This window comes from Procambarus clarkii, chromosome 64 (assembly GCF_040958095.1).
Source record: "Procambarus clarkii isolate CNS0578487 chromosome 64, FALCON_Pclarkii_2.0, whole genome shotgun sequence".
Lineage (NCBI taxonomy): Eukaryota > Metazoa > Arthropoda > Malacostraca > Decapoda > Cambaridae > Procambarus > Procambarus clarkii.
The window spans coordinates 7306686-7330348 of record NC_091213.1 but is presented as its reverse complement, the minus strand read 5'-3'; the positions used below and the strand labels follow the sequence as shown (position 1 = coordinate 7330348).

Genomic DNA, 23663 nt, shown 5'->3' with positions numbered 1-23663 from the left:
ATGTCTAACTCCCAGGTACCTATTTACTGCTAGGTAACAGGGGCATCAGGGTGAAAGAAACATTTTGCCCATTTGTCTCCGCCTCTACCGGGGATCAAACCCAGAACCTCAGGATTACGAATCTGAAGCACTGTTTACCCAGCTGTCGGTACTAACAAGTTCAGTCCAGTTTTGAGTGATTCTATTGTTTAGTTTGATTTGTTTGCAAAGTTGTTTGGTAGTTTTGAGGCTTCATTTTCTGTAAACCCTTTAGTGGTCTGTAAAGCTTCGCTGACTTTCTGGATACTTTCCCAGTGGGGTGGTGAATAGTCAATTGCTATTTGCTCTCCTGTGAGGGAGGGGGGGGGGAGGGGCAGGTTCTGGTTCTGGTCCCTGGTAGGCCAAACAAAAGACCTGTAATTGATGTGACTCATTAGATGGATCAATCACAGTGGGATAGTGTCAAGAAGCCACCAGGAGGCTCCCCAAGAAATTCCCAATTACATGGTAGACTTAAGAAGTCATAAAGTTTGTATGTGCTCAATAAGCATGAACAATATGGTTAATACACTGCACATTTTTTTTTTAATGTAAATGAATGACAATAGCAAAACTAAAAGAACTGAGTATTATATACCTCATCTGTTGGCTCAGTGGTGAGGATTAGCCTAAAGTTAGGGTTGAGAGTGCCATTATCAGAACGTGAATTACTCTTTGTGGTGTTGGTGTAGAGTCTTGTAATAATGTTAGCCAGGGTTGGTAGCCAATCTAAAGCATGGTGCAGGTTCTGTAGCACCACCCATCCACCCTCACAGGCACTTACACTCACAGCAGCTTCTGCAACACCTGACTGAATACAAAAAATGCATGAAGGTTGTTTCATTACAGTGTACATTGTAAGTTATAGTATTGTTCCGGAGGTATCAGTGAATGGAACACAATTGTGTTAATTGTGCAAGGAATCTGCAGGAATGGATATTAACACTATAATTTTTATTTTTGGGTTTGAAACTTTCCCCTAGGCATTCCTAATTACAAAATGAGAACATATAAATAATTTAGGGTGCAATACAATATTGAAAACAAATAAACTTAAGAATGATGTTGTAATGGCATGTGGTATGAAGTTACAGAATAGCTAGAAAGAAAAAACAATGGAGGGCCAGCAGAGATGGTGAGACTGCATAGAACTACTAATGCCAGAGTGAACTGTCCAGCAAACAAATTTGTATTGAAGAGTGCACAATGTAAAGGTAGAACCACAGCAAAGCCTGGTGAACACTGTGAATACTTTATTGAAAGACTTGACAGAAAATATTGCTGGGAAAAAATTGAAAATCACATGCACAGGAAACATTTTATGAAAGAGGCATTTGAATGAATAAAAAATAGGACCTACCTCATGACTAACTGTGCACATTAAATAACAGAAAGGAACTCAAGTAGCATGGAAGATATATTTCACTGAATTAAAAATGTATTTGAAAGGTAGAGACTGATGAGAAATGTAGAGGCTTATGGCATTCTGGGTGCTATTCTAGGCTAGATAACAACACGGTTATTCATATGCAGATGATGAATCACAATAACGTGACTTAAGATATGATGACCAAACCACATATCAGGAAAGTGAAGAAACAGCAATGTTTCAGTCCGTCCTGGACCATTATAAAGTTGTGTAATTCTCCCCCAGACCCCCCCTTTTTTTTTTTTTTTTATACTTTTACTTTTACACGGCCTGATAATGGTCCATGACAGACTGAAATGTTGTCATTTCTTCACTTGCCTGATGTGTGGTTTAGTCATCATGGTTATTTCAAAGGATATACTAGTGTAGTGCATCAAGGGTTCTGTCCTGGGACTTCTACTGTTTACCATTTATATAAATGATTGAGATGAAGGATTGAGTAACAATGTTTGCAAATTTGCCAATGGTACAAAAATAATCAGCACTGAATGTAATAGAATGCCTCTTTCTGGTAGAGCCTTGGTGGCTCCCTGAAACTGTCTTGCCGAGATGGGTTCCCACTACCGAGTTATATCAGCCATAGAAATCTTGTTGGCCTACTTAAAACAAGAGCCCAAACCTAGCCTCTTCAGAGATGCAGAGAGAGTTGGAGATTGTTACGGTCAGACCATACCGAGACAGCATCCAGGAAGTAAAGGAATCAATCCAGACAACTGCAAAGTTCACAAAAATGAAACACCAAAACAGCCAATCCAACTGGATCACTTAATACTAGATCAAATACCGTAGTTTCTCTTTTAAACTGGTTGAGAGAAGGATAGTCTTTGATGTGATTAGGAAGATCATTCCACATTTTGGGACCCTCGATTTGCAGTGCTTTTTTACTTAACCAAAGCATAAATGTTCGGCAAATCAGAGGGTCCCAAAACATAGAATGATTCTCCTAATCACCCGTTGCACTAGGGGTTCATACTAATTTTGAGTGAACCACTTATTTTTAATGAATCATTTGTAGGGTCGTTTGGCTGTTTTGGTGTTTTGCTTTCTGTGAACCTTGAAGTAATTTGTATTGCCTCATTGAGTTTCTGAATTTCTTCCTAGTGAGGGTGCTCATACAACCCCTCCTCCTGTTTAGAGAGTACTTTTTGTAATTATGTGGACCAGCATACATATATTAAAGTAATGGACAATTAGATACTAGAATTTGGTACTATTCACTTCAAAGAGTCTGGAAAAAACCAGCGATGAATGCGATGAAACGCCATTTTCTGGGCGAGACCCAGAGGCTCCCCGGAGCTATACTGGGCTGATGTGTATATATTAGACCGTGGCAACAGTCAATCAAAGGAGTTCTAAGCCTACCGGGGACCAGAGCCAGAACCTGGCCCCCCTCAACAGAGGCACGAGGAGCAGTGGCCTAAAGACACCCCTGTGTAATTGGAAGCAGTCTTTGTCTGCCATCTACCAGGTCAGGCACCCAGAAAGGTAGGAATTCTAAAACAAACTACTGCTGGTCAAAAATTGCAAACCGAAAGTCGAACTAGCAAGCAAAACTCCCCAATCAACCTTCAGGAAACCAAGGAAACCAGGAAACCAAACCCTGAGATCTAGAAAGAACCACAACCCTGGCGAGCAAGACAAGCGGACTGACTGGGAGCCCACACCAGCCAGTCGTCTAGGTAGGTCAGACACTGAATCCCAAGCAGACTCAGACAGGGCACCAAGATCCGGTAAAGATGCAAAAATACACCAAGTACCAATTACAAAATAGGGAAGGCAACAAAAATGGCAAGTCTGAAGCCCCACCATCAACTGTGCCAGTCCTGGAAAACTGGAGAGGAACGATGGAGTGTATTTAGAGTGACACGATGGAACGTGTTTAGTGACATGCAATTCATCTTTTATGAGAGCATGAACTATATCAATACACTTTTCACCTTCACGTTCCACAGGAATAGCTGGGACCAACACAACAACAGAGTCGAGCAGCTTTTGCTGATCTTGTTCATCCTGGGAGATGGAATGTTGGGTGGATAATGTACTGATACATACAGTCATTTTGTTGAGAGCTTCCTCCTGTTTTTTTAATGGCTTCATCAGTTTTCAGACGCATGTTTTCCTCACGAAGATCATTCAAGTCATGCTGGAGTTGATCTTGGCTAGCCTTATAGTTTCTAATATTCTCGTGGAGAAGGGTTATTTCTTGTTGTTGATGATGAAGGTTCGTGAGGTTCGCTTGATTCTCAGTTTGAAGGCTCTGGATGATCGTAATTTGAGCCTCAAGGACTAGGCACAACTTTTTGAACCACTGATTCTCAGCCCAGTTAGGGAAATTCAGTCAGAGACCAGAAGCACACTTGAATTTCATGAAGTGGGATGTAAGCGTGGCATTAGGAGAGGATTGAGAGGACACAGCTCCCTGGCTCAGTGATGGAGTAGAAGGGAGAACAGTACCGCTGCCATGGACCCCAGAACTTCCAGAGGGCGAAACACGATGGCTGTCTGTGTTCTGTGTTGTTTGGGATGGACGCCTTGTTAGGAGCTTTGTTGCTCTTATTTCCCTGTGCAGTCTTGTTTTTGGGAGACATGATTAGTTGAGAATTGACTGGGGTATATGTTGTGGCTGAAACTTGCGTCAGGTAGCACAGAGGCAGGCAGAGGCGGGCAGCAGGCACTGTACTCACAGTCGGAAAGGATTGTTTTGAATTTTGTTTGAGATGGAATGAGTTGATTGGGTTGGTTACTTTCAATGTGTTATGACAGGCTTGGACTCCATGTACTTAGCTGCCTGTAGGTGGTGTTCTACATCATCTAGGGGTAGTTTGAGGGCTGAAAACAGCTTAGAGTGAGGAGTGTAGCGAGCACTCAACAGTGTCAGACGGTAAGCCGTCTGTAGGTTGTCTGATAGCATCTGTTATGTAACCTGGGACACCACTGTAGCCCTCAACCTGTTCCCAATACTTAGGTAATTTGATATTCCAGGAGCTTGCTGCAGTGTAACTCCTGCCTCCTCCGGAGTGTATAATTATTGTGTGTGTGTGTGTGTGTGTGTGTGTGTGTGTGTGTGTGTGTGTGTGTGTGTGTGTGTGTGTGTGTGTGTGTGTGTGTGTGTGTGTGTGTGACTCCTGCCTCCTCCAGAGTGTGTGCGTGCACGCAAGGCATGCTATATGTATCCTTATGAAGTAGACTCCGTTAGCCTTTATATTTCTAAGCAGTAAGGACGGGTTTCGATAGTTTGTACTCAAAGATATGAATTGGAAGCTTGTGCTCTACATGGGCTCCTCCAGAAATACTATAATTTAACAATAACATTTACGGTCTCCGTGGTGTAGTGGTAAGACACTCGCCTGGCGTTCCGCGAGAGCTATGTCATGGGTTCGTATCCTGACCGGGGAGGATTTACTGGGCGCAATTCCTTAACTGTAGCCTCTGTTTAACGCAACAGTAAAATGTGTACTTGGATGAAAAAACGATTCTTCGCGGCAGGGGATCGTATTCCAGGGACCTGCCCGAAACGCTACACGTACTAGTGGCTGTACAAGAATGTAACAACTCTTGTATATATCTCAAAAAAAAAATAAATAAATAAATAAAAATGCACAGAACTCTGTTTCTACTGAACAAAATCCAAGTTCCTATACATATTCAAGTAAAACATTATTTTTACCTGTCCTTGACCAAGAGATACATTTGTGAGAGTAACTTGAGGTTTTTGACCAGCTAGTAGCATAACTTCTTCCAGGGCATCAACTCCAGCTGTAGTCACCAACAGCAGGGGAACTGGAGCTCGAGGAATTACAGGGGCATGAGATGATATTTTCACAGTCACTGGTGCTTCCAGATATCTGTTTATATCTGCAGGTGGTGGCGAGACAAACTGAGGCCCAAGAACCTCTTCAATAATCATTTTCACGGCCCACGTTATCTAGAACAAATTAGTTCCCAGGTTATTAAACATTGATAGCTTACATTGTGTTATTTACACCATACATAAAATGTATCTGAGGAGTTATGAAGGGAGGATGAACACAAAATTCTATACATTTTATTATTTGAAATAATTTAATTTAGGTTAACACATACAAAAATATAAGTGACCCTTCTACCAAATACATAACTGAGCTCCAGTAGACTCAACCCACACAATTATTTCATCTCGAGGGATTCAACCAAAGTAGCATGGTGCATGCATTACATATATTTTACAAACACAAGGAATGTGAACATATACAGTAGTACAGAACAATCATCAATTCACCAGGTTAACTGTACCTTCTCAACTGCAATGAGAAACTGAAGTGCACACCTTCACAATGGCAGTATACCCCTAACAGTACATGAACATGCATATCCCTTCAGTTCTTGACATAATACAGGACGAACGTCAACACGCCAGGCATGGCGGCATCAGCGTTTAACTGTCCCCGTGGGTTTGTTTTGAAGCGTTGAGAACTATTGTGGCTGTATGTCTCCAATCCCACTCCCTCCCAGTCACACGAGTTCTTCTGGCCTACGTACGTATATCATTGCCTTTGATGCCGATACGCCCGCTGATTGGAGCATTTTTGGAAATAGTAGGGCACGAAGTCTTTTCTATTAAGCTTTTCCAGAGTTCTTTAACCACCGTGCTGCGCGGAGTTTATTGTGAAATTCCCACGGTGCGCATGAAATAAAGTGTTCCCCAAAAATTCTTTTTTCTTCGTAAAATGATAAATTCCCTTCTCTGAACATGTCTATGTAAAAATAAATACCAAATTCCACTTACTTTGGCTGTGGGGACGTGGACAAGGTGTGCTGTGACGTCATCAGGGCTGGTCGCCCGTGGCTGAATCTCCCAGACACGGTCGCGCGGGCCATTCAAGCACCGGGTGTTGCCACAAATATATTTTCAATTATTTGTTTTATGTATTTCCAATGCGGTTTTATTTATTTTTTTTATCGTATATGATGCATATTTGTGTCCTTTACAATATGTATACAGTAGAATGTTCATAATGTTCCCTGGAACTGTGATACATGTGTCAGTAATGTGTCCACAATAAATGTTTATTGTCACAATATTACCTGTTAAAAATTCATTAAAATTACAATATGTACAGTTTTACACACTATTTACACAGTAACACACTGTATTACACACTCAGTACTTCGGAAGTGAGTAATAATCAACGAAGTAGCCCATGGTACACAGCGCGACTTTGCTCTCGTTGCACCAGGTACAGATAAATTTTCGCTTCCTGTTTCTTCATTCTGTGTGCTTGCAAATAACGCACTCACGTACACCCTTGGCTTTAGTACTTGTAGGTTGTATGTAACCAAGCTTGTAAAGCATAAGGTAGTATTGAAAAGATTATTGGAAAAGATCAATTTGTAAGGTAGTCTTGAAAAGATTGCTTTGTATGATCCCACACAGGAAAAGATTTAGCATACCTCAAGAGTGTCCGTCAGTCAGAAAGAGATTCAGCTAGCCTCAGAGTGTCCGTCAGTTAGGAAGAGATTCAGGTATTTTTGAAAATATCTATGGAAAACACCACCATGGAAGCCGCTAACACTGTTCATCTATGCTATTTGTATCAGATGCATCATCACTGAACGCAGGAAACGATTCATCTACGTATCGTCTAAATAAATAACATAGGATTGCAAGGGTATGCATAGGATTGCATAGGATTGTAGCTCAGAGCTACAACTGGATACGCTCGCAGTATCATCCTCATAGGTGCTGTATCACTTGCATCCGACCTTTGTGTTTGGTCCTTATTGCGCCTAACTTCCCCAATATTATGACCCCTTATGTTCTTCAAACAATAAGGTTTGAATTTCATCGACAGAGCATTATCTTTCAACACCGCGTCGGACAGGTGTTTGGGAGCCAGAGGTGCGTGCGCCACCCATGGTTGCTCATTCAGTACTAACACAGCCAGCAGCCCTAGGGCATTCTGGGAATTTTTTCCAAGATGGCTGCCTCTCACTGGAGGTCCTAAGAGCCCATTTCATACACAACCAACCTCGTACACATTTAGAATGGGTTATGAAAAATCAAAGAGTTTTCTCGGTTGGCGTAGTTTCCCGCTGACCGAGAATACTCGGTTGGTGCAATTAAGTGGTTAAGATCAAGGCCCACGATTTCAGGCCAAATAAATGCAGGAACTTGATTGCAGTGGACCACGCTTCCTCTGGGGACTTGGTGCTTTCGGATGTTACTGATATCTGTGGTTACAAGGTCTGTTGTTATATGCCTCTGGGTGACCGTTTGGTACAATATGTGGTCCGGCATGTTGTTGACGTTAGTGCGGACGACATCAAGTCGCAACTGCAAGATGCTGACATTCCGATCTTTGGTGTTAGGAAATTTATGCGTCAGATTGATGGCGACCTGTGTGATATCAGTACTGACCTCCTTACTTTTCTTGACTCCCTCCCCCCTGATCGGGTTTGGATTAACGGCTTCCTCCATAAATTGGAGGTGTACATCCCCCATCCTACTCAGTGCTTTTGTTGTAAAGGTTTTCACCATACCTCCCTTGGCTATACCAATGATGTCCATTGTGGCAAATGCTCTGGTTCCCATTTCACTCGTGACTGTGAGTCCGACAAGCTCTGTTGCCCCAACTGTGGTGGTGATCATGCCATCACCTTCAAGCAGTGTCCTTCCTACGTCGCAGCACTTACTAAGGCTTTTCCCGTCGTCACTCCGCCCTCCAGTCATGTTTTGCCTCATCCTTCCGCAGTTCCTAGTCGCCCACCGCTTCCCCTTGCCGCCACCTTTGCCTGTGCCTGACAAGTTTGTCACCGACGTTCCTCTCGCCCGAAACTACTACTCTCCCACCCGCCATTCAACCGAGTCCTGATCTTGATGACGCTACTGTCGCTCGTGTTGTGGATGCACTCAAGATGGTGCTGGTCCGCCTCGTCACTAAATTCTTTCTGCAGTCCGTCCTTCCCGCTCCTGAGGCTGACGCGTCTCTTCTTCCCTCCGCTTCTATGGCTGACGTTCATCCTCCCGCAGCTGCCTCAGCTATCTCCAGTGCGTTTAAATTGATGCTGGACAAAGCCCCTTGGAACTCTTTGCCAAGCCTTCCCAGTCTTTCTCCCCAGGCTGCATTGCTGCACATCTCTGCCCCAGGTACTAAGCGGAAGCAATCCTCCGTCGTGGAAGCAATCCAAGCGCCCTGCCACCTTACCTGATGGGCCTCCTACTTCGTGTTCTCCCACAACTTGGTCTTGCGCCATTCCTAGGTCTTCCTCCTGTTGTCCTGCTGGCTCTTTTGTGGAGTCCGATGCGTTAGCGTCCCAGTCGTGAGGCTCCGGATGCCATCTACGTACCTTGCCCTGTTCTAACCTCGCCTGTCCCATCTTGACTTCCTCTACCCTTCTACACATTCACTCCTTGTTCCTTCCTCTGTTTGCACCCCCCTCTTCCTTTCTCCTGTCTGCTTTGCACTTGCCTCCTTCACATCCTTCGCCCCACGCCCTTCGTCTCTTGCCTACGTCCCTCACTTTCTTTACTGAAGCGACGCTTTGTGTTCGCCTTCTGTTCTCATTATTCCCATCCTACGTCCCTTTCCTCTTGTTTATTTTGCCTGTCTCCTCGCCCACCTTGACGGCATCATTATCTTCTTGACTCGGGCACATCGTGACTGTAGATGTGTTGTGCATTGTCATATACGCATCTTTCTACATTCCCACTCGTGCAATCATTGGGAGGATATACTACCTTCATGCAAACTGCACGTATTGCGAAAAAGAAGATGATACAGGACCCCTCTAAGGGTGGCGAGGGGAGACACAAGCGGAGGAACTACTTTACATACAAATTTTCTTTCATACAATGCTCGACATACTTGCAAAATTGAAGTAATATAAATTAACATTGACAAAACTAAAGAAAAATATCTGATAAAAATAAAACATTGAAACAAACTTTCTCTCCCATACACAACTTGACATATGAATGCAACAATACTTTGGCAAATAAAACTGAAAATAAACATTGAAAACAAAACTAACAAATAATAGAACCAAATCTTTTGATTAATAAAATTTATAGCTAGACATTACAGTGATATAACCTTCTCGTACCTTATCTTGTCTTAAGGCAGAGATTAAGATGAGCCAAGGTATGTGCGAGAGATGATTCCATGGACGGGGTAGCAAAGATTTCTCAGGCAGATTGCTAGAGACAACTTTCCCCCAGGTTGCTCCCTCTTGTTTTAAACTAACTTCCAATCCTGAATACAAAAGTAAATGAGAATCATATTAGCAGGATCATTAATACAGTACTTGTAAACATGTATGTAGCACCAGTGATGTGATCATGCAAATACTAGACAGATGAAGCAAAGCCAGGGGGGACCAATTGTGTTCCCATTTGGGAACATTTCATACTGAATAGTGAAATAAACTAGTATTGAATGTAATGAAATGCCCCTGTGCACAGAAAAAAATTATTCCTCCATTTTTCACTTCTTATATTTTTAAAATGAAGTGATCCTGTGATCACGGGAACTAAAAATCAGCTGAATGTAATGACACACCATTTTCTGGATGAGACTCAGAGGCTTCCTGGAGCTATATTGGGCTGATGTGTATATATTAGACCCTGGCAACAGTCAATCGATGGAGTTCTAGGCCTACTGAGGACCATGAGCCAGAACCTGGCCCCCCCTCAGAGGCAACGAGGAGCAATGGCCTATAGACACCCCACGTGTAATTGGAAGCCGTCTATATCTGACATCTACCAGGTCAGGCACCCAGAAAGGTAGGAATTCCCAAACTACAGCTGATTAAAAAATTGCAAACAGAAAGCCAAACTAGTAAGCAGAACTCCTCAATCGAAAACAAGCAAACAAGTGTGACATCACCACAGCTGCTGCACCGCTGTCTGCGCAACTCCCCCTCCCCGGGAGAGGGGAAGGGGGGGTCCCAGACCTTGCGCACCGGCTATTCAACCTCAGTTCAGAGGTTGAATATCAGAAGTGCAAAAAAAACACAGACCAGAGGGAGAGAGGGATACAAGGAAGCCTCCGGGTCTCACCCAGAAAATGGTGTTTCATTACATTCAACGCTGGTTTTCTGTGGAGAGCCGCTTTGGCTTCCTGGAGCTACCTAACCAAAGATAAAGGAAAAGATGGATTTACCTGGGAGGCGGCTGCCACTCGCTCCTCAACTTGAAGTCGAGACAACTGGCTGTAACCTGCGACCCAAGGCTAAACACTCCCCGAGAAGGGCCAGGAACGTGAACAAGGTATGGTGCGGCTAGGACCCTGTTCGGCCCCCTAAAGTCCTGTGTCCAAATATCAGTCCAGGACATATTACAAAAAAAACAGCAGCCAAAGCCGCTAACTTACGAACGTCGTGGGCACGGGGCAAGACCACAGGCTGGCTAGACCGAATAATCCTGCGGACGACCTGGGGAGACCTGCGTCCTGGAACAGGGAAGACGGGAAACCGGGTCAACCCAAAGCGCGTCCACTGCCACAGAGGCCATGGCACGCAAGTAACGGATCAACAACCGGACACAAAACATGATGCACCCCCGGCCGAACCAACCAAGAATCAACAACCCAATGACCCCTCCGGAAAGTAGCAGTTTCATTCTTCGCCAAAAATGGAGGAGATGGCTGCAAATGAACAAACCGACCCCCCAGGATCGAAAGAGCAGAAACCCCTGCACCGGAGGAGAGCATGAAGCTCCCCACCACAAACCGAGGAGAATAGAGAAAAGTGAGCAATTGGTCTAAAGACCAGGACAGCTCAGGTGGCACATGAGCAGGCCATAAACAATGACCGAGAAAGCTTTCGGAACAGAGCAGAAGTGACATCCACCCTGAACACAAGCAGAAGTGGCTCCGCTAGCACCACACAATACAAAGCAACATTATTCTGCATAAGATGACGGTCCTGAAACAACCAAGAGAGAAAGGACAAAAAGCCCGATCAGAAATCGAAGACAACCTATGAAGAGACAAAGTGCCAAAAGGACCACCAGGAAACTTCATACTGCAGCCGAGACGAAACTCGCAGGTGGGACACCATCAACGAAGCCACCTGATCACCATACAAGTATTGATAAACCCACGACAAAAAGACCAGACGTCATGAGCAGAGGAGAAGATCAAACTAGCCTCCTACCGAATTGGACTGATCTGTCGAAAGAGCCGGAGCCATGGGAAGACCCCTCGAGTTTGGACACTGAGCAAGCAGTGCCTGAAACCAGGGCTGGGCTGGCCACCATGGGGCCAACAGGACTACCCACCCCTGGTAAGTCTCTAGGCGAGCCAGGACTTGGAGCAAGAACCGAACCGGTGGAAAGAGGTACAGGTAACTCCACCTTGACCAGTCCAGTCGAAAGGCATCAACCCAGATGGCCTCGCAGTCAGAAAAAGCCGCTGCATATACCGGAAGACGCCTCAACCAAGATGACACAGAGAGATCCAGATCCGGGCATCCGAATGTCAGGTAGAGCCAACAGAACGAGTTGGCGTTGACCGTCCGTTCTGTGGACAGGGGGGAATAAAACGGGACAGGCTGTCTGCCAGTACATTGGACACACACTGGACATGAACCGCTGGGAGAGCCAAACCCCGAGAACTCAGCAGACGAGTCACCTGAAGTGACCAGCCCCAAAGAGCCAAGGACTACATCGATCCCCCGCGGTTCAGACAATGAACCACAGGGGAGCAGTCTGAATGGAGCCGGATTGTTGATCCGCAAGTGACTCGAACCCTCTGAAGCGAATGCCACACCGCCGCGAACTCCCACGCCCTGCTGTGAGCCCGATGGAAGACCAGACCCCACCGACCCTGGCCGGCCTGGTGAGCACTGGTCACAAAGCCTCAGCCGAGAGACGTGGCATCCGTGAACACATCGAGTGAAGGCTTAGGTAGGTGCCATGGCACAGAACCTTGAAATACCCGAAGAGGTAACCAGCGACGCAAAGCCCCCGGGGCCCGAACCTAGCGATCGCGAGAGCAACGGAAGGAACGCCACTGAAGCCAGACCTGCCCAAGCGGGTAAACCAGCACGGCGAAGTTCATTCTTTCGCATAGCTACTCAAGCAACTGACGAGAGGCCCAGGAGCACCTCAAACAGCTGAAGATGGGACTGCAGCCGCAACAACGAAGCCAGAGGAAGAGAGAAGGAAGCAGACTGAGAGTCCCACACAAGACTCGGCCAAGTCCGAACCTGAGAGAGAACCAAATGGGACTTCCTCCAGTTCACCAAGAACCCGAACCCGGTGAGCTGGGTAAGAACCAAAGCCCTGGCGAGCAGACACGCTAACCGGCTGGGAGCCCAAACCAGCTAGTCGTCGAGGTAGGCCAGAACCCTGAACTCCTAGTAGATGCAAACTGGACACCATGACACGGGTAAGGCGTGTGGAAGTGCAATGTGCTAGATTCATGCCAAATGGAAGGCAACAAAAGTGGTAAGTTTGCCACCTCATGACAAGCTGAGCCAATCCCTGAACCCCCTTGATGAATCAGGACGTACCAATACATGTCCCGGAGGTTCACACACCATCCATGCATCTGGCTACAAAGGAAGCCGGACCTGGGACAGAGTGATCAACTGAAAGGAGGGGCAAATGACCCAGGGGTTCAGATGGGGCAAGTCCTGAATGAACCTCAGATCCGCACAGTCCTGTTTGAAAACTGGAAACAGGCAGGAAACCCACCTCAGAGTGGGTCGTTAGGAAACGACCTGAAACAAATTGTGGGACCAGGCATGAGCAAACAGCGTGAGCTGACCGCTCTGTCGACAGGGTGAACCGTGAAATGCCTGACGCCCCATACGAGAAACCGAGCGACGCACAGTGCGCGCCAGCCAGATGACACTGGCTCTGAAACTGGCACCACTGGCCTACCACGACCGAAGGAACCCCAAACCCTGGCACGACCCCTCCGGGAAAGACCCCCACGGCCACCCCGGAGAACCAACAAGTCAGACATAGGGCGACAGCTAGACGAAGCTGCCTGCAGATACTGCACAACCGCAGAGTCTGCAAACAGCAACAGGCAAAAGGGCGACAAATATCTAAGAGCCAGGGGCCCACACAGATTCTAGAGACAGAGCAAGCACAGCCTGCTGGCATGCAAGGTGAGAAGCACAGAATAGACACATCACAATAGGTGCAAACAATATCAACAAAGCAGCCAACACTTGAGTCGCCGAGTCAAGCACACCACATCCTCCTCAAGCCAGTTCAAAGACAGCTCGAGTAGGGAAAAGAAACCCAAAACCGAAGCCAAATGTCCCCGGGTGCACAAATTTTCAGCAACCAGGGATGCCGAAAGAATGGGAACCGGCACATGAAGCTGCACCTGGCCAATATCCTTAGGAAGAATGGGGCGAATAAGCACATATTGAGCTGCTTGAACTCGCCCCCCTCCAGGTAAACCTCAACCACCGTAGAATTTTCCGCCATTCAAGCGTGCGAGGCGCCCGACAGAACATATGCCATGCCCCCCCCCCCCCAAAAAAAAGATGGTCTGCCAACCAGGATGACTCCAGCACCTGGTAATGTAATGCACCCAATAAGAAAAACAGAACCCAACTCAAATGAGGAGGGGTCCATTAGCGAGGCAAAATCCAGTCATGCAGGAGATACGCTGCAATGGCCTCCTGAACTCTCTTTGGCGGGATGCGGGAGGTCGAAAACCTCTGGAAGTTAGGGACCGAAGAACTCAAGGGAACCCGTAACCAAACCTTGGGTGGAGCCAAACTCATATCAAACTCATACAGGGAAGCGGGGTTAGAAAACCCCTTCCCCTGCAACAAGCCCAGTGCAGAGGGTATCAGCTCCAAACCCTCTGCCTCTAAAGAAAAGGCGGAATCCACCGGAAAAGCAGGAAAAAGGGGGGCCCACTGGTCAGACCCCGAAGCGCCAGCTGGAGGAGCAGGCCCGAATGCCTCCGTCGCCAAACTGGGTGTGGCATTCCTCGAAACTGCCCGAGTCTCGCCACCACCACCTCTCTAGAGACAAGGGGAGAGAGCCACCTTCTGACTCGCACGAAGCGAGATGGGACCCAGAGGACACCGCCATGGGACCAATGAGCCCCAATGGGCTTACTGCTAAGGGTAACCCAGGCAAGGTCCTGCTAACCGGTTGGCCCAAACTATCGAGAGAACAACTATAGGTGAATCCCTGAGAAGTGAACAATTACAGGGGCCTAGTGAGGAACCACCAAAATAACAGGGTAACAATAACCAAGTGTAGACCCCCACCAGGTAAAAGAAACAAAAAGCAAAAGAAAAACCCCGCAAAAGCATATTGTCTCCAGGAGGAACAGAACCAGCCGCTGTGTATAATGGCAAACAAGCAACCACAACCACACGGGGGTTTCTATAAACCATTGCTCCTCGCGCCTCTATAAGGGGGGGGCCAGGTTCTGGCTCGTGGTCCCAGGTAGGCAAGAACTCCTTTAATTGAACTGATGCCATGGTCTAATATATACATATGTATCAGCTCGATATAGCTCCAGGGAGCCAGAGGGGCTCTTCACAGAAAAACTAATTATAAAGCATTGAAAATACATAGAAAAATAATGGTAAATATATTGGTGACAACTTATGAGGCTCGAATTGCCCACACGACTGCTTCTGGGTCATAAGTAGAAAGTAAGTAGAATTGAATATTATTTTTTTTTACACGTACATGTTCAGGGAAGGGAATTTATCATTTTACAAAAATTGTGTTTTTTGTTTTTTGTGAAAACTTGATTTTCAGCTCAAAGGAAGAATTTCACAATAAATGTGACGCATCACAGTAGTTAAACATATTATCTGTGGCCCATTGATGGCCCTGATTAACATCAGATTGGAGGTTTGCTGTGTCCTCAATACTGTCTACTCTCATGAAAATCTTAATGTCATTTGCAAAAATGATACAGTACTATAGTTTGTATACTTGTCTATGTCTGATTAGAAGATGAGAAAAAGTATTGGAGGAATCACAATACTGTACCTTGTATCACGGTACAGTCCTTGGAGGACTGAGCTTTTCACAGTGAATGACCTGGATTTCAGTTTGTTGACTATTACACTCTGGGTTCTGTTCTTTAGGAAGTTAAAGATTCATTTCCCTTCTCTGCCAGTAATTCCTTTCAAATGCATCGTGCTTACAATAACACCACAGTCACATCTGTTGAAAGCTTTTGCAAAGTCTGTATATATTACATCAGTGTTTTACTTGTCTTCCATGGCTACTAAGGCCATGTCATAGTGATCTAGCAATTGTGAGAGGCAGGAGTGCCCTGTTCTGAACCATGTTGTCTGGGGTTATGTACATGTTGTGATTCCATGTGATTTGTGATCTTACTACTTAGCACTTTTTCAAAGATTTTTGTGTGTGATGTTAGGGCTATTGGTCCACATTTTTTGTATCTGCTTTACTACCTCCTGTGAAGTGGTGTGATCTCTGCTGCTTTAAGAGTGACCAAAGCTGCATGCAATATTGCAGAATGGGACAAACCAATAATTTGTACTCGGTGAGGAAGATGTATTTGGACTGAAAATGAAAAGATTTACCAATATTCTATTGGCATATTTTTGTACAGCCTCAGTACATTGCCTATTTGGCTTACAATCAGTAGCCATTATCACTCTCAGGTCTCTCTCCATTTACTTTCATTAGTTTTATGGTGTTCATCCATTAGCTTGCTAATTTTTGCTTCCAAAATGTAAAATTGTACATTTATCAACATTATAGCTCATCTACCATTTAAAGCTACAGTAACTTGTTTTAATAAAAAATTTATTCAGATTTTATTATTGATGTACATATTAAGTCCAGCATTATTAAGGAAAAACTATTTAAATATACAAAATTGTAAATAAAGCAGAAGGATTTAATTTGCATTTGACTACAGTATACCTTGAAAGGAGGGAAGGGCCATGAGGTCATGAAGATGAGGCCAGGAAGGGACCAGGGAAGGGTGAAGCCAATCCGGAGCAGTCACAGCTCCACTGCTTCTGCTTGCCATCATATGATTGAGCCAGGCCTCTTCATTGGCATCCACACCACCTGATACTCTGAAATGTCATAAATTCTAGGTTTGGTACATTAATTTCAAAACTAGCACATGATAATTTTGGTAGTTTGTTTTCATTGTTGAGAATGTTCTTTTGGTAATTTTGGGGCTGTAATCGTGTTTTTAATCATGCAGTAGTCTGTTTTGGTTCATCTATCTTTCTGGATGCAATTATGATTAACTTTACATTTAAAGTGTTCATAGGCCATTGCTCCCTGCGCCTCTCTGAGGGAGGCGAGGTTCTGGCTCATGGTCTCTTGTAGGACAACAGAACTCCACGACTGATGGTACATAGCAGTATGGCACTGATCAGTGTATGATAGTTTCAGGGAGTCGACGGGACTCCCAAAAAACCAGCGTTGAATGTAATGAAACGCCATTTTCTGGGTGAGCCCCGGAGGCTTCCTGGAGCTTATCGGATTAATGTATATTATATTAGACCGGGACATTAGCTAAGCAGTTCAGACCTACCAGGGGCCAGTGCCAGAACCTGGCCTCTTCAGAAAGGTTTTAGGGAGCAATGGCCCTGGAAAACCCCCTTATGGTTGGGGTTTTCCTTATCTGCCATCGACTGGGGTTAGGCACCCAGAAAGGTAGGCATAACAAAACAAACCCCACATGGTAAAAAACTAAAACCGAAAACCGAACAGAGAGGTAGAAACTCTACAATCCCAAGAAAAACAAGCAAACATCACACTTTACTGCCGCGCTGATCGTCCGCGCAGCCCTCCCCTCCCTGAGAGGGGGGGAGGGGAGCCCCGGACCTCACCACGCCGGCTGCCTAGCATCAGTTTGGAAGCTAAGCTTCATGCAACGTGAAAAAACCGCCGACCGGTAGGAGGGAGGGTTGCCAGGGAGCCTCCGGGGCTCACCCAGAAAATGGCATTTCATTTCTGTACATTCAATGCTGGTTTTCTGTGGGGAGACCCTATGGAACCGTGGAGCTTCATACCCAAAGAGAAGGAAAAGAAAGGGCTGACCCGGGAGGCGGCCGCCACAAACTCCACACCACGAAGCCGAGACAACAGGCTGCAACCTGCGACCCAAGGCAACAAGAACGCACAGGAGCAGACACGCTCATTAAGAACAGGAGGCCAGGAACCTGTGCATCCCTCAAATCCTCGCTCCAGAAATGAGCCCTAGACGTCACCAACACAGCAGCGAAAGCTGTAAACGTCCAAACAGCACGGGCGCAAGGATAGACCGCAGGCTGGAAGACTTAAAAACTCTGTGGACAACCTGTGAAACCCGAGCCCTGAAACAGGGAACAAGGGGAACTGGATCAACCCAAATCGCATCCCCAGACACGGTACGCAGGTAATGGCAAAGAGGCGCAACTGGACAACACAGGACGCACCCCCGATCGAACCAAGCAAGCATCAATAACCCAAGGACCCCTCCGGAAAGCAGCCGCCTCGACCATCGCCAGAAGAACAGAGAAAGACTGCAAACGTACAAACCTATCACCAGTACCAAAAAGCAGAAACCCCTGCACCGGAAGAGGCAGAAGCTCCCGACCCGACCCGCAGAGGCCCATGCCAACAATATATGGCCTATGAAAACCAAACTTGAACCGAAGGGGCTACCACAAACTGAGAAGATGATAAGAGGGCACCCTGATCAAGGACCAGGACTGCTCAGGCGATGCATGAGCAGGCCGGAGGTGAAACAAAACACGAGAAAGCGTACAGAACGGGGCAGATGTGACGTCCACCCCGAACGCAAACCGAAGCAGCTCCGCCAGCGCTGCACAAAAAGAGGCGACAGTAAGAAACATCCAATAACTGTAGTCCTGAAAACCCAAGAAAGGACAAGACAACCCGATGCAAAAGAGAAGACAACCTATGAAGAGCAAGAAAAAGGTCCATAGAAACAACAGGAATGTCATACTGTCGCCTAGACGAAGCTCGCAGGTGGGACACCATCAACAAAGCCACCTGATCACCATATAGATGGTGATACCCGCGTTAAAATACCAGACGTGAGAAGTTGAGGAGAAGACCGAACGAGTCACGTACAAGACCGGTCCAACCTGCCGAAAGAGGCGGAGCCGCGGGAAAATGCCCCGGGTTCGGACACCTATCGAGCAGCGTCTGAAAATAAAAGGTGGGCCGGCCACCAAGGGACCATGAGGACTACTATCCTTGGGAATGGACTCAAACTGAGCCAGAACCCGAAGCAACAGCTGGACCAGGAGAGAGGGAACAGGTATCCCCACCTTGACCAGTCCTGCCAAAAGGCATCCACCGTGAATGCCTCGCAGGCGGGTAAGGGTGCCACATAAAATGGGCAACGCCTAGACCAAGCCGATGCGAAGATGTCCATGGCCAGGAGTCCATAAGTCCGGCAGAGCCAACGAAATGAGTCGGCAATGACTGGCCAATCCGTGAACAGAGGAATGAACCGAGACAGGCTGTACGCCAGGACGCAGGACACACCCTGGACATGAGCCTCACGGCTATCCAAATCCCGAGAATCCAGCAAACGAGCCACTCGAAGGGACCAACCCCAAAGGTCAAACACCTAAGAGAAACCCTGTGGTTCCGCAGAGAACCACCAGTGACGCAAACCCTCCGAAGCGCAAACCAGACAGCCACGAACTCCCAAACCGTGCTGTGAGCCCGACGGACGGACAGACCCCACCATCCTCGGCTGACCTGGTGAGCATTGGATGCAAAGTCCTAGCCGAGAGATGACCTGTCCGTGAACACATCAAGCGAATGCTCGGGAAGGTGCCAAGGCACGGAACCCTAAAACCCCAAAGAGGAAGCTGGTGATGCAGCACCAACACAAGATCCCCGGAGGACGAACCCAACGAATGCAAGAGAGGTAGAAGGGGAGTCTTCGAAGGAGCCAAACAGATGCCAAACACAAACCCGACCCTGCAGGCAGACAACACGTCAAAGTTCAGACTCCCGCACAACCGCTCGAGCAACCGCCGAGCAACCCAGGACCCCCTCATAAACAGCCGAAACAAGACCAGAGCCGCAGCAACACTTCTGGAGGGAAAGAGACGGAGTGGCCCAAGAGCCCAAAACAAGACCCAGCCAGGTCCGAACCTGGAATGGAAACAGATGGAACGGCCTCCAGATCACCAGGAAACCGAACCCAGTGATCTGGAAAGAACCACACCCCTGGCGAGCAGACAAGCAAACCGACTGGGAGCCCACACCAGCCAGTCGTGGAGGTAGGCCAGACACCGAATCTCAAGCAGACTCAGACAGGGCACCAAGATCCGGTAAAGATGCGTAAATACACCAAGTGCTGGTTATAACTAGGGAAGGCAACAAAAGCGGCAAGCCTGAAGCCCCACCACCAACTGTGCCAGTCCCGGAAAACTGGAGAGGAACGCGCCAAGAAGTGACCCGGAGGTCCAGATCCACCATCCAGGCACCTGACCCCAACAGAAGCCAGACCAGAGGCAACAGTCCTCCGATGAGGGCAAAGAATCTAGGGCGCAGACTGAACAAGTTCAGAAGAACCGCAGATCTGCCAGTCCTGGTTCTGCATAGAGCAGACGGGAACCCCAGAAGGATGGGGCGGATCGACCACGTCCAATGCACCCACTAAGATGACATGACGAAGTGTAGGGAAAGAAGCCCACCCCGCCAGCCCCGAATCCCCCAAAGGGTAAGAAGCCGTCCACCTCCACCAGAGGCCGGAAGACAACCAAACACGCCCACTAACTGCGGGATTAAGCAAGAGTCAACAGAGCAAGCTGCTCCCCCAGCGCCCCGTCAACAGCGAAGGGAACAAAACCCCTTCTGTATATAAAAACACGCACACAAGGTGTATTACACACATGGGCGTATGCACATGCATATACACACAAGAAAAAGAGGTGATATGATCACTACATACAGAATAGTAACAGGAATTGATAAAATCGATAGGGAAGATTTCCCGAGACCTGGAACTTTAAGAACAAGAGGTCATAGATATAAACTAGCTAAACACAGATGCCGAAGAAATATAAGAAAATTCACTTTCACAAACAGAGTGGTAGACGGTTGGAACAAGTTAGGTGAAAAGGTGGTGGAGGCCAAGACTGTCAGTAGTTTCAAAGCGTTATAAGACAAAGAGTGCTGGGAAGACGGGACACCACGTGCGTAGCTCTCATCCTGTAACTACACTTAGGTAATTACACTTAGGTACTTACATGTGCACAAACACACACACACACACACACGTGTACACATGTACATGTACATGTGTACACACACATACACGTGAAAAGAAAAATACAAGTCGCCGACCAGTGGGCAGAGAGCACCACGCCGGCCAGGCGAAGAAAGCACAAGACTGCATCAAAAGGCCCATCTCAACAACAAAACACAAAGTCCCGGCACGACCACAACACGTGCCAAGACCCAAAAAGATCGGCCTGCAAGCCAGGAAGACCCCAGAACCCCATAAGGCAGAACCGGGTCACACACGAGGAAACAAAACCCCTTGAACCCACAAAGGAGCCCAAGAGGAAAAAACCTCCGGATCGAAACCAAGGAACCCAAAGGATCCCAGAATCGAATCCGGGGGAGCCCAAACCACCACATTTGCCGGCGGAAATACACCACAGAAAGGCAAGGCACAGCCCCCAGACAGAACCCCCCAGGAAAACGGTTAAAACAGACCAAAAAGCAAGGGACAAGGTGTGGGAGCAAGCATAGACAGGGACACTGAGCCCAAACCCTAAGGCCCAGACCCAAAACAGACAGAAAACAGAAAACCCAGTGTAAAAACCAACACCCAAACGTTCCCAGAGAAACAGAAGACGGGCAGAAAACGCCAGAAAAGCAAAGAAACGACAACAGGAGAATAAAACCCCTGAAAGAGGTGAAAAAAACTCACCCCAGACGCTCGCTCGCACACCCAGGTGCATGTAAACATACCATCGTGCCGCCCTGGTGGCCACGCCGGAGAACCAGCAGAAAGAAAATGACCACCAGAACAGGGGGCTGTGACCAACGCAAAAGATACAAAAACACACCAGCAAAAGTGGGAAGCAAGCAGACTATGGGCAAAAAACTCAGCCCAGAAGCAAAAAAACATGAGGCAGGGGCAAACAACCCCAGAACTGCTAGCAGGCATCCCCCACAGCCCCGGGAACCCGCAACAGAGGCCCCGGGGCAGAGCCGTCCTTCACGTCCTCTGCCCTTGAAGAAAAGGAAGTGTCCATGGGAAAGGCAGCAAGAAAGGGCTGCTGATAAGACCCAGAAGCCTTGGCAAGAGGAACAGGCTCGAAAACCTCCGTCTCCTCCGTTATTCCGTAGATGGGAATGAACCGAGACAGGCTGTTGGACACAGCCCGGATATGAACCGCATGGAGAGCCAAACAATGAGAATCCAGCAGACGAGTCATCCAAAACGACCAGCTCCAAAAAGCCAAGGACCAAAGAGAATGCCCGAAGTTCAGACAAAGAACTACCGGAGAGCAGTCCGAATGGAGCCAGATCGTAGATCCTCACATGACCCGAAGTCCATATGGGGGCCAAGTCTGAGTCCCTGTAGAGTTGTCTTCTACAGGAACCCCAGGGTCAGTACTGCTAGCTGGTTAAACCCAAAAGCTAACAAAAAGGGGGATGTGCTGTTAACTGAACCCCTGTGATGTGTACAAGCACGAGGGCCTAGAGGAGGGTCATCAATATACCCTACGTGGACTAATAGCTAAACAAGGCTTCCGACATCATAATGCCAGAGTAAATTTCAAAGAAGTCCCCGCCTTTATCACACTTAAAATACCCTTTACCATCGAACATATATTAGATGGCGGTGACCACTCATTACAGGAAAAATACCAAATAGTCAAAGCACTGGCAAAATATCTCCAGTCGACCAACAAATTGGGTCACATCTGACCCGTGCCACATTTATACCAGGCGCCATCAACAGCTAAAGACAGAAAACAAATGCCTCGTTGCAAAACCAAGGATCAGCTGACACCATAAGCACAACATACCGCCCTACGGTGTGGCAAGTCTCCCTCTAACATACACCACTGTTTGCCGCTCCTCTATCTACAGCACAATGCAACAAGCACTTCTGAAACTTATTATTCTCAACATACACATATCTCCCAACATCTGTACTGGTGCAGTCATCACGGGAGGATAAACCCTTCATGCAAACTGCATCTACTATTAAGAAGAAGAAGAATCAAGGCAGACCCCCCTCCTGGCAAAAAAACAAAAAGAAAAGAAAAACTCAGCAAAGGTACAACACCAGAAGGAACAGGAACACTGCTGCTGCAAAGGAAAGCAAGCAGCGCAGTACCTTTCACCCCCCAACCAGCAACACCACCACTTCCTATCCAAGGCCATACAAAGGCCACGAAACCCCAGCTGGCTCCAAAGGCGGGGTAAATGCCGAGCAGGAAGAACCCCCTATGGAAGTGGAATCCCAAAGGCTCTATGGAAGGTAACCCTAGAACCCAAGGGTAGTACTTACAGGGCACTTAGCAAAGGTAGCCCTAAGCACATGCAGCCCTAGTACACTGTAGTTACTCCTGGCCACCGCACCACAAATAGCAGGAAACACCATGAAGGTACAACGTCTGCCAAGATTGAGGCCAGAGTTGACGACCTCTCCAGAGCACATCAGTCTGCGAACTGAGGTGTGAGTAGCCGATGTGGAGGTCTGGGGCTCCTCCCTCCCCCTTCCATGGAGGAGGAGGGCTGCACGGACAAGGGGTGCAGCGGCAGTGTAAGACGTTTGCTTGTTTCTTTCGGTTTTTGGGATTTCTGCCTCTGTTCGGTCTTCAGTTGCAATTTCTTACCAAGTGGGGTCTGTTTTGTTATGCTTACCTTTCTCGGTGCCTAACCCTGGTTGATGGCAAACACGAAATGCTCCCAAACACATGGGGATTTCCATAGGCCATTTATCCCTGTCTCTCTCTGAGTGGGCCAGGCTCTGGCTCATGGTCCCCGGTAGGCAGAACTCCAGATGAATGATGCCCTAGACTAATATAACATATATCGGTCTGATAGCTTCAGCGACCCAGAGGGGCTCCCCACAGAAAGAAGTCACTTTCACATACCTCAAGTGCAACAAATTTAGAAATAATTTTTTAAGTTAGTCCCCCAAATGAGAAGGCTTGTCTGAGCTGAAGTGGTGAAACGAAAATAATCGTTTCACCAATTCAGAGGGTATAATAATAAATAATAACCATCAGAGGGCACCCAAAGGTC

At 47.2% G+C, this 23663-nt stretch overlaps 1 protein-coding gene across 2 annotated transcripts in view; it reads right to left on the bottom strand.

The window, feature by feature from the left end:
- Positions 1-23663, bottom strand: part of LOC123768912 (dynein axonemal heavy chain 7) — a 339155-nt gene that overhangs the window by 39772 nt on the left and 275720 nt on the right. For both annotated transcript variants that reach the window (XM_069309142.1, XM_069309143.1), the window contains 4 exons: positions 16323-16480; positions 9530-9678; positions 5115-5372; positions 617-829 (listed from right to left, as the gene is read on the bottom strand). In XM_069309142.1, coding sequence (XP_069165243.1) covers positions 617-829; positions 5115-5372; positions 9530-9678; positions 16323-16480 — 778 coding nt within the window. The remainder of the gene's footprint in view (positions 1-616; positions 830-5114; positions 5373-9529; positions 9679-16322; positions 16481-23663) is intronic.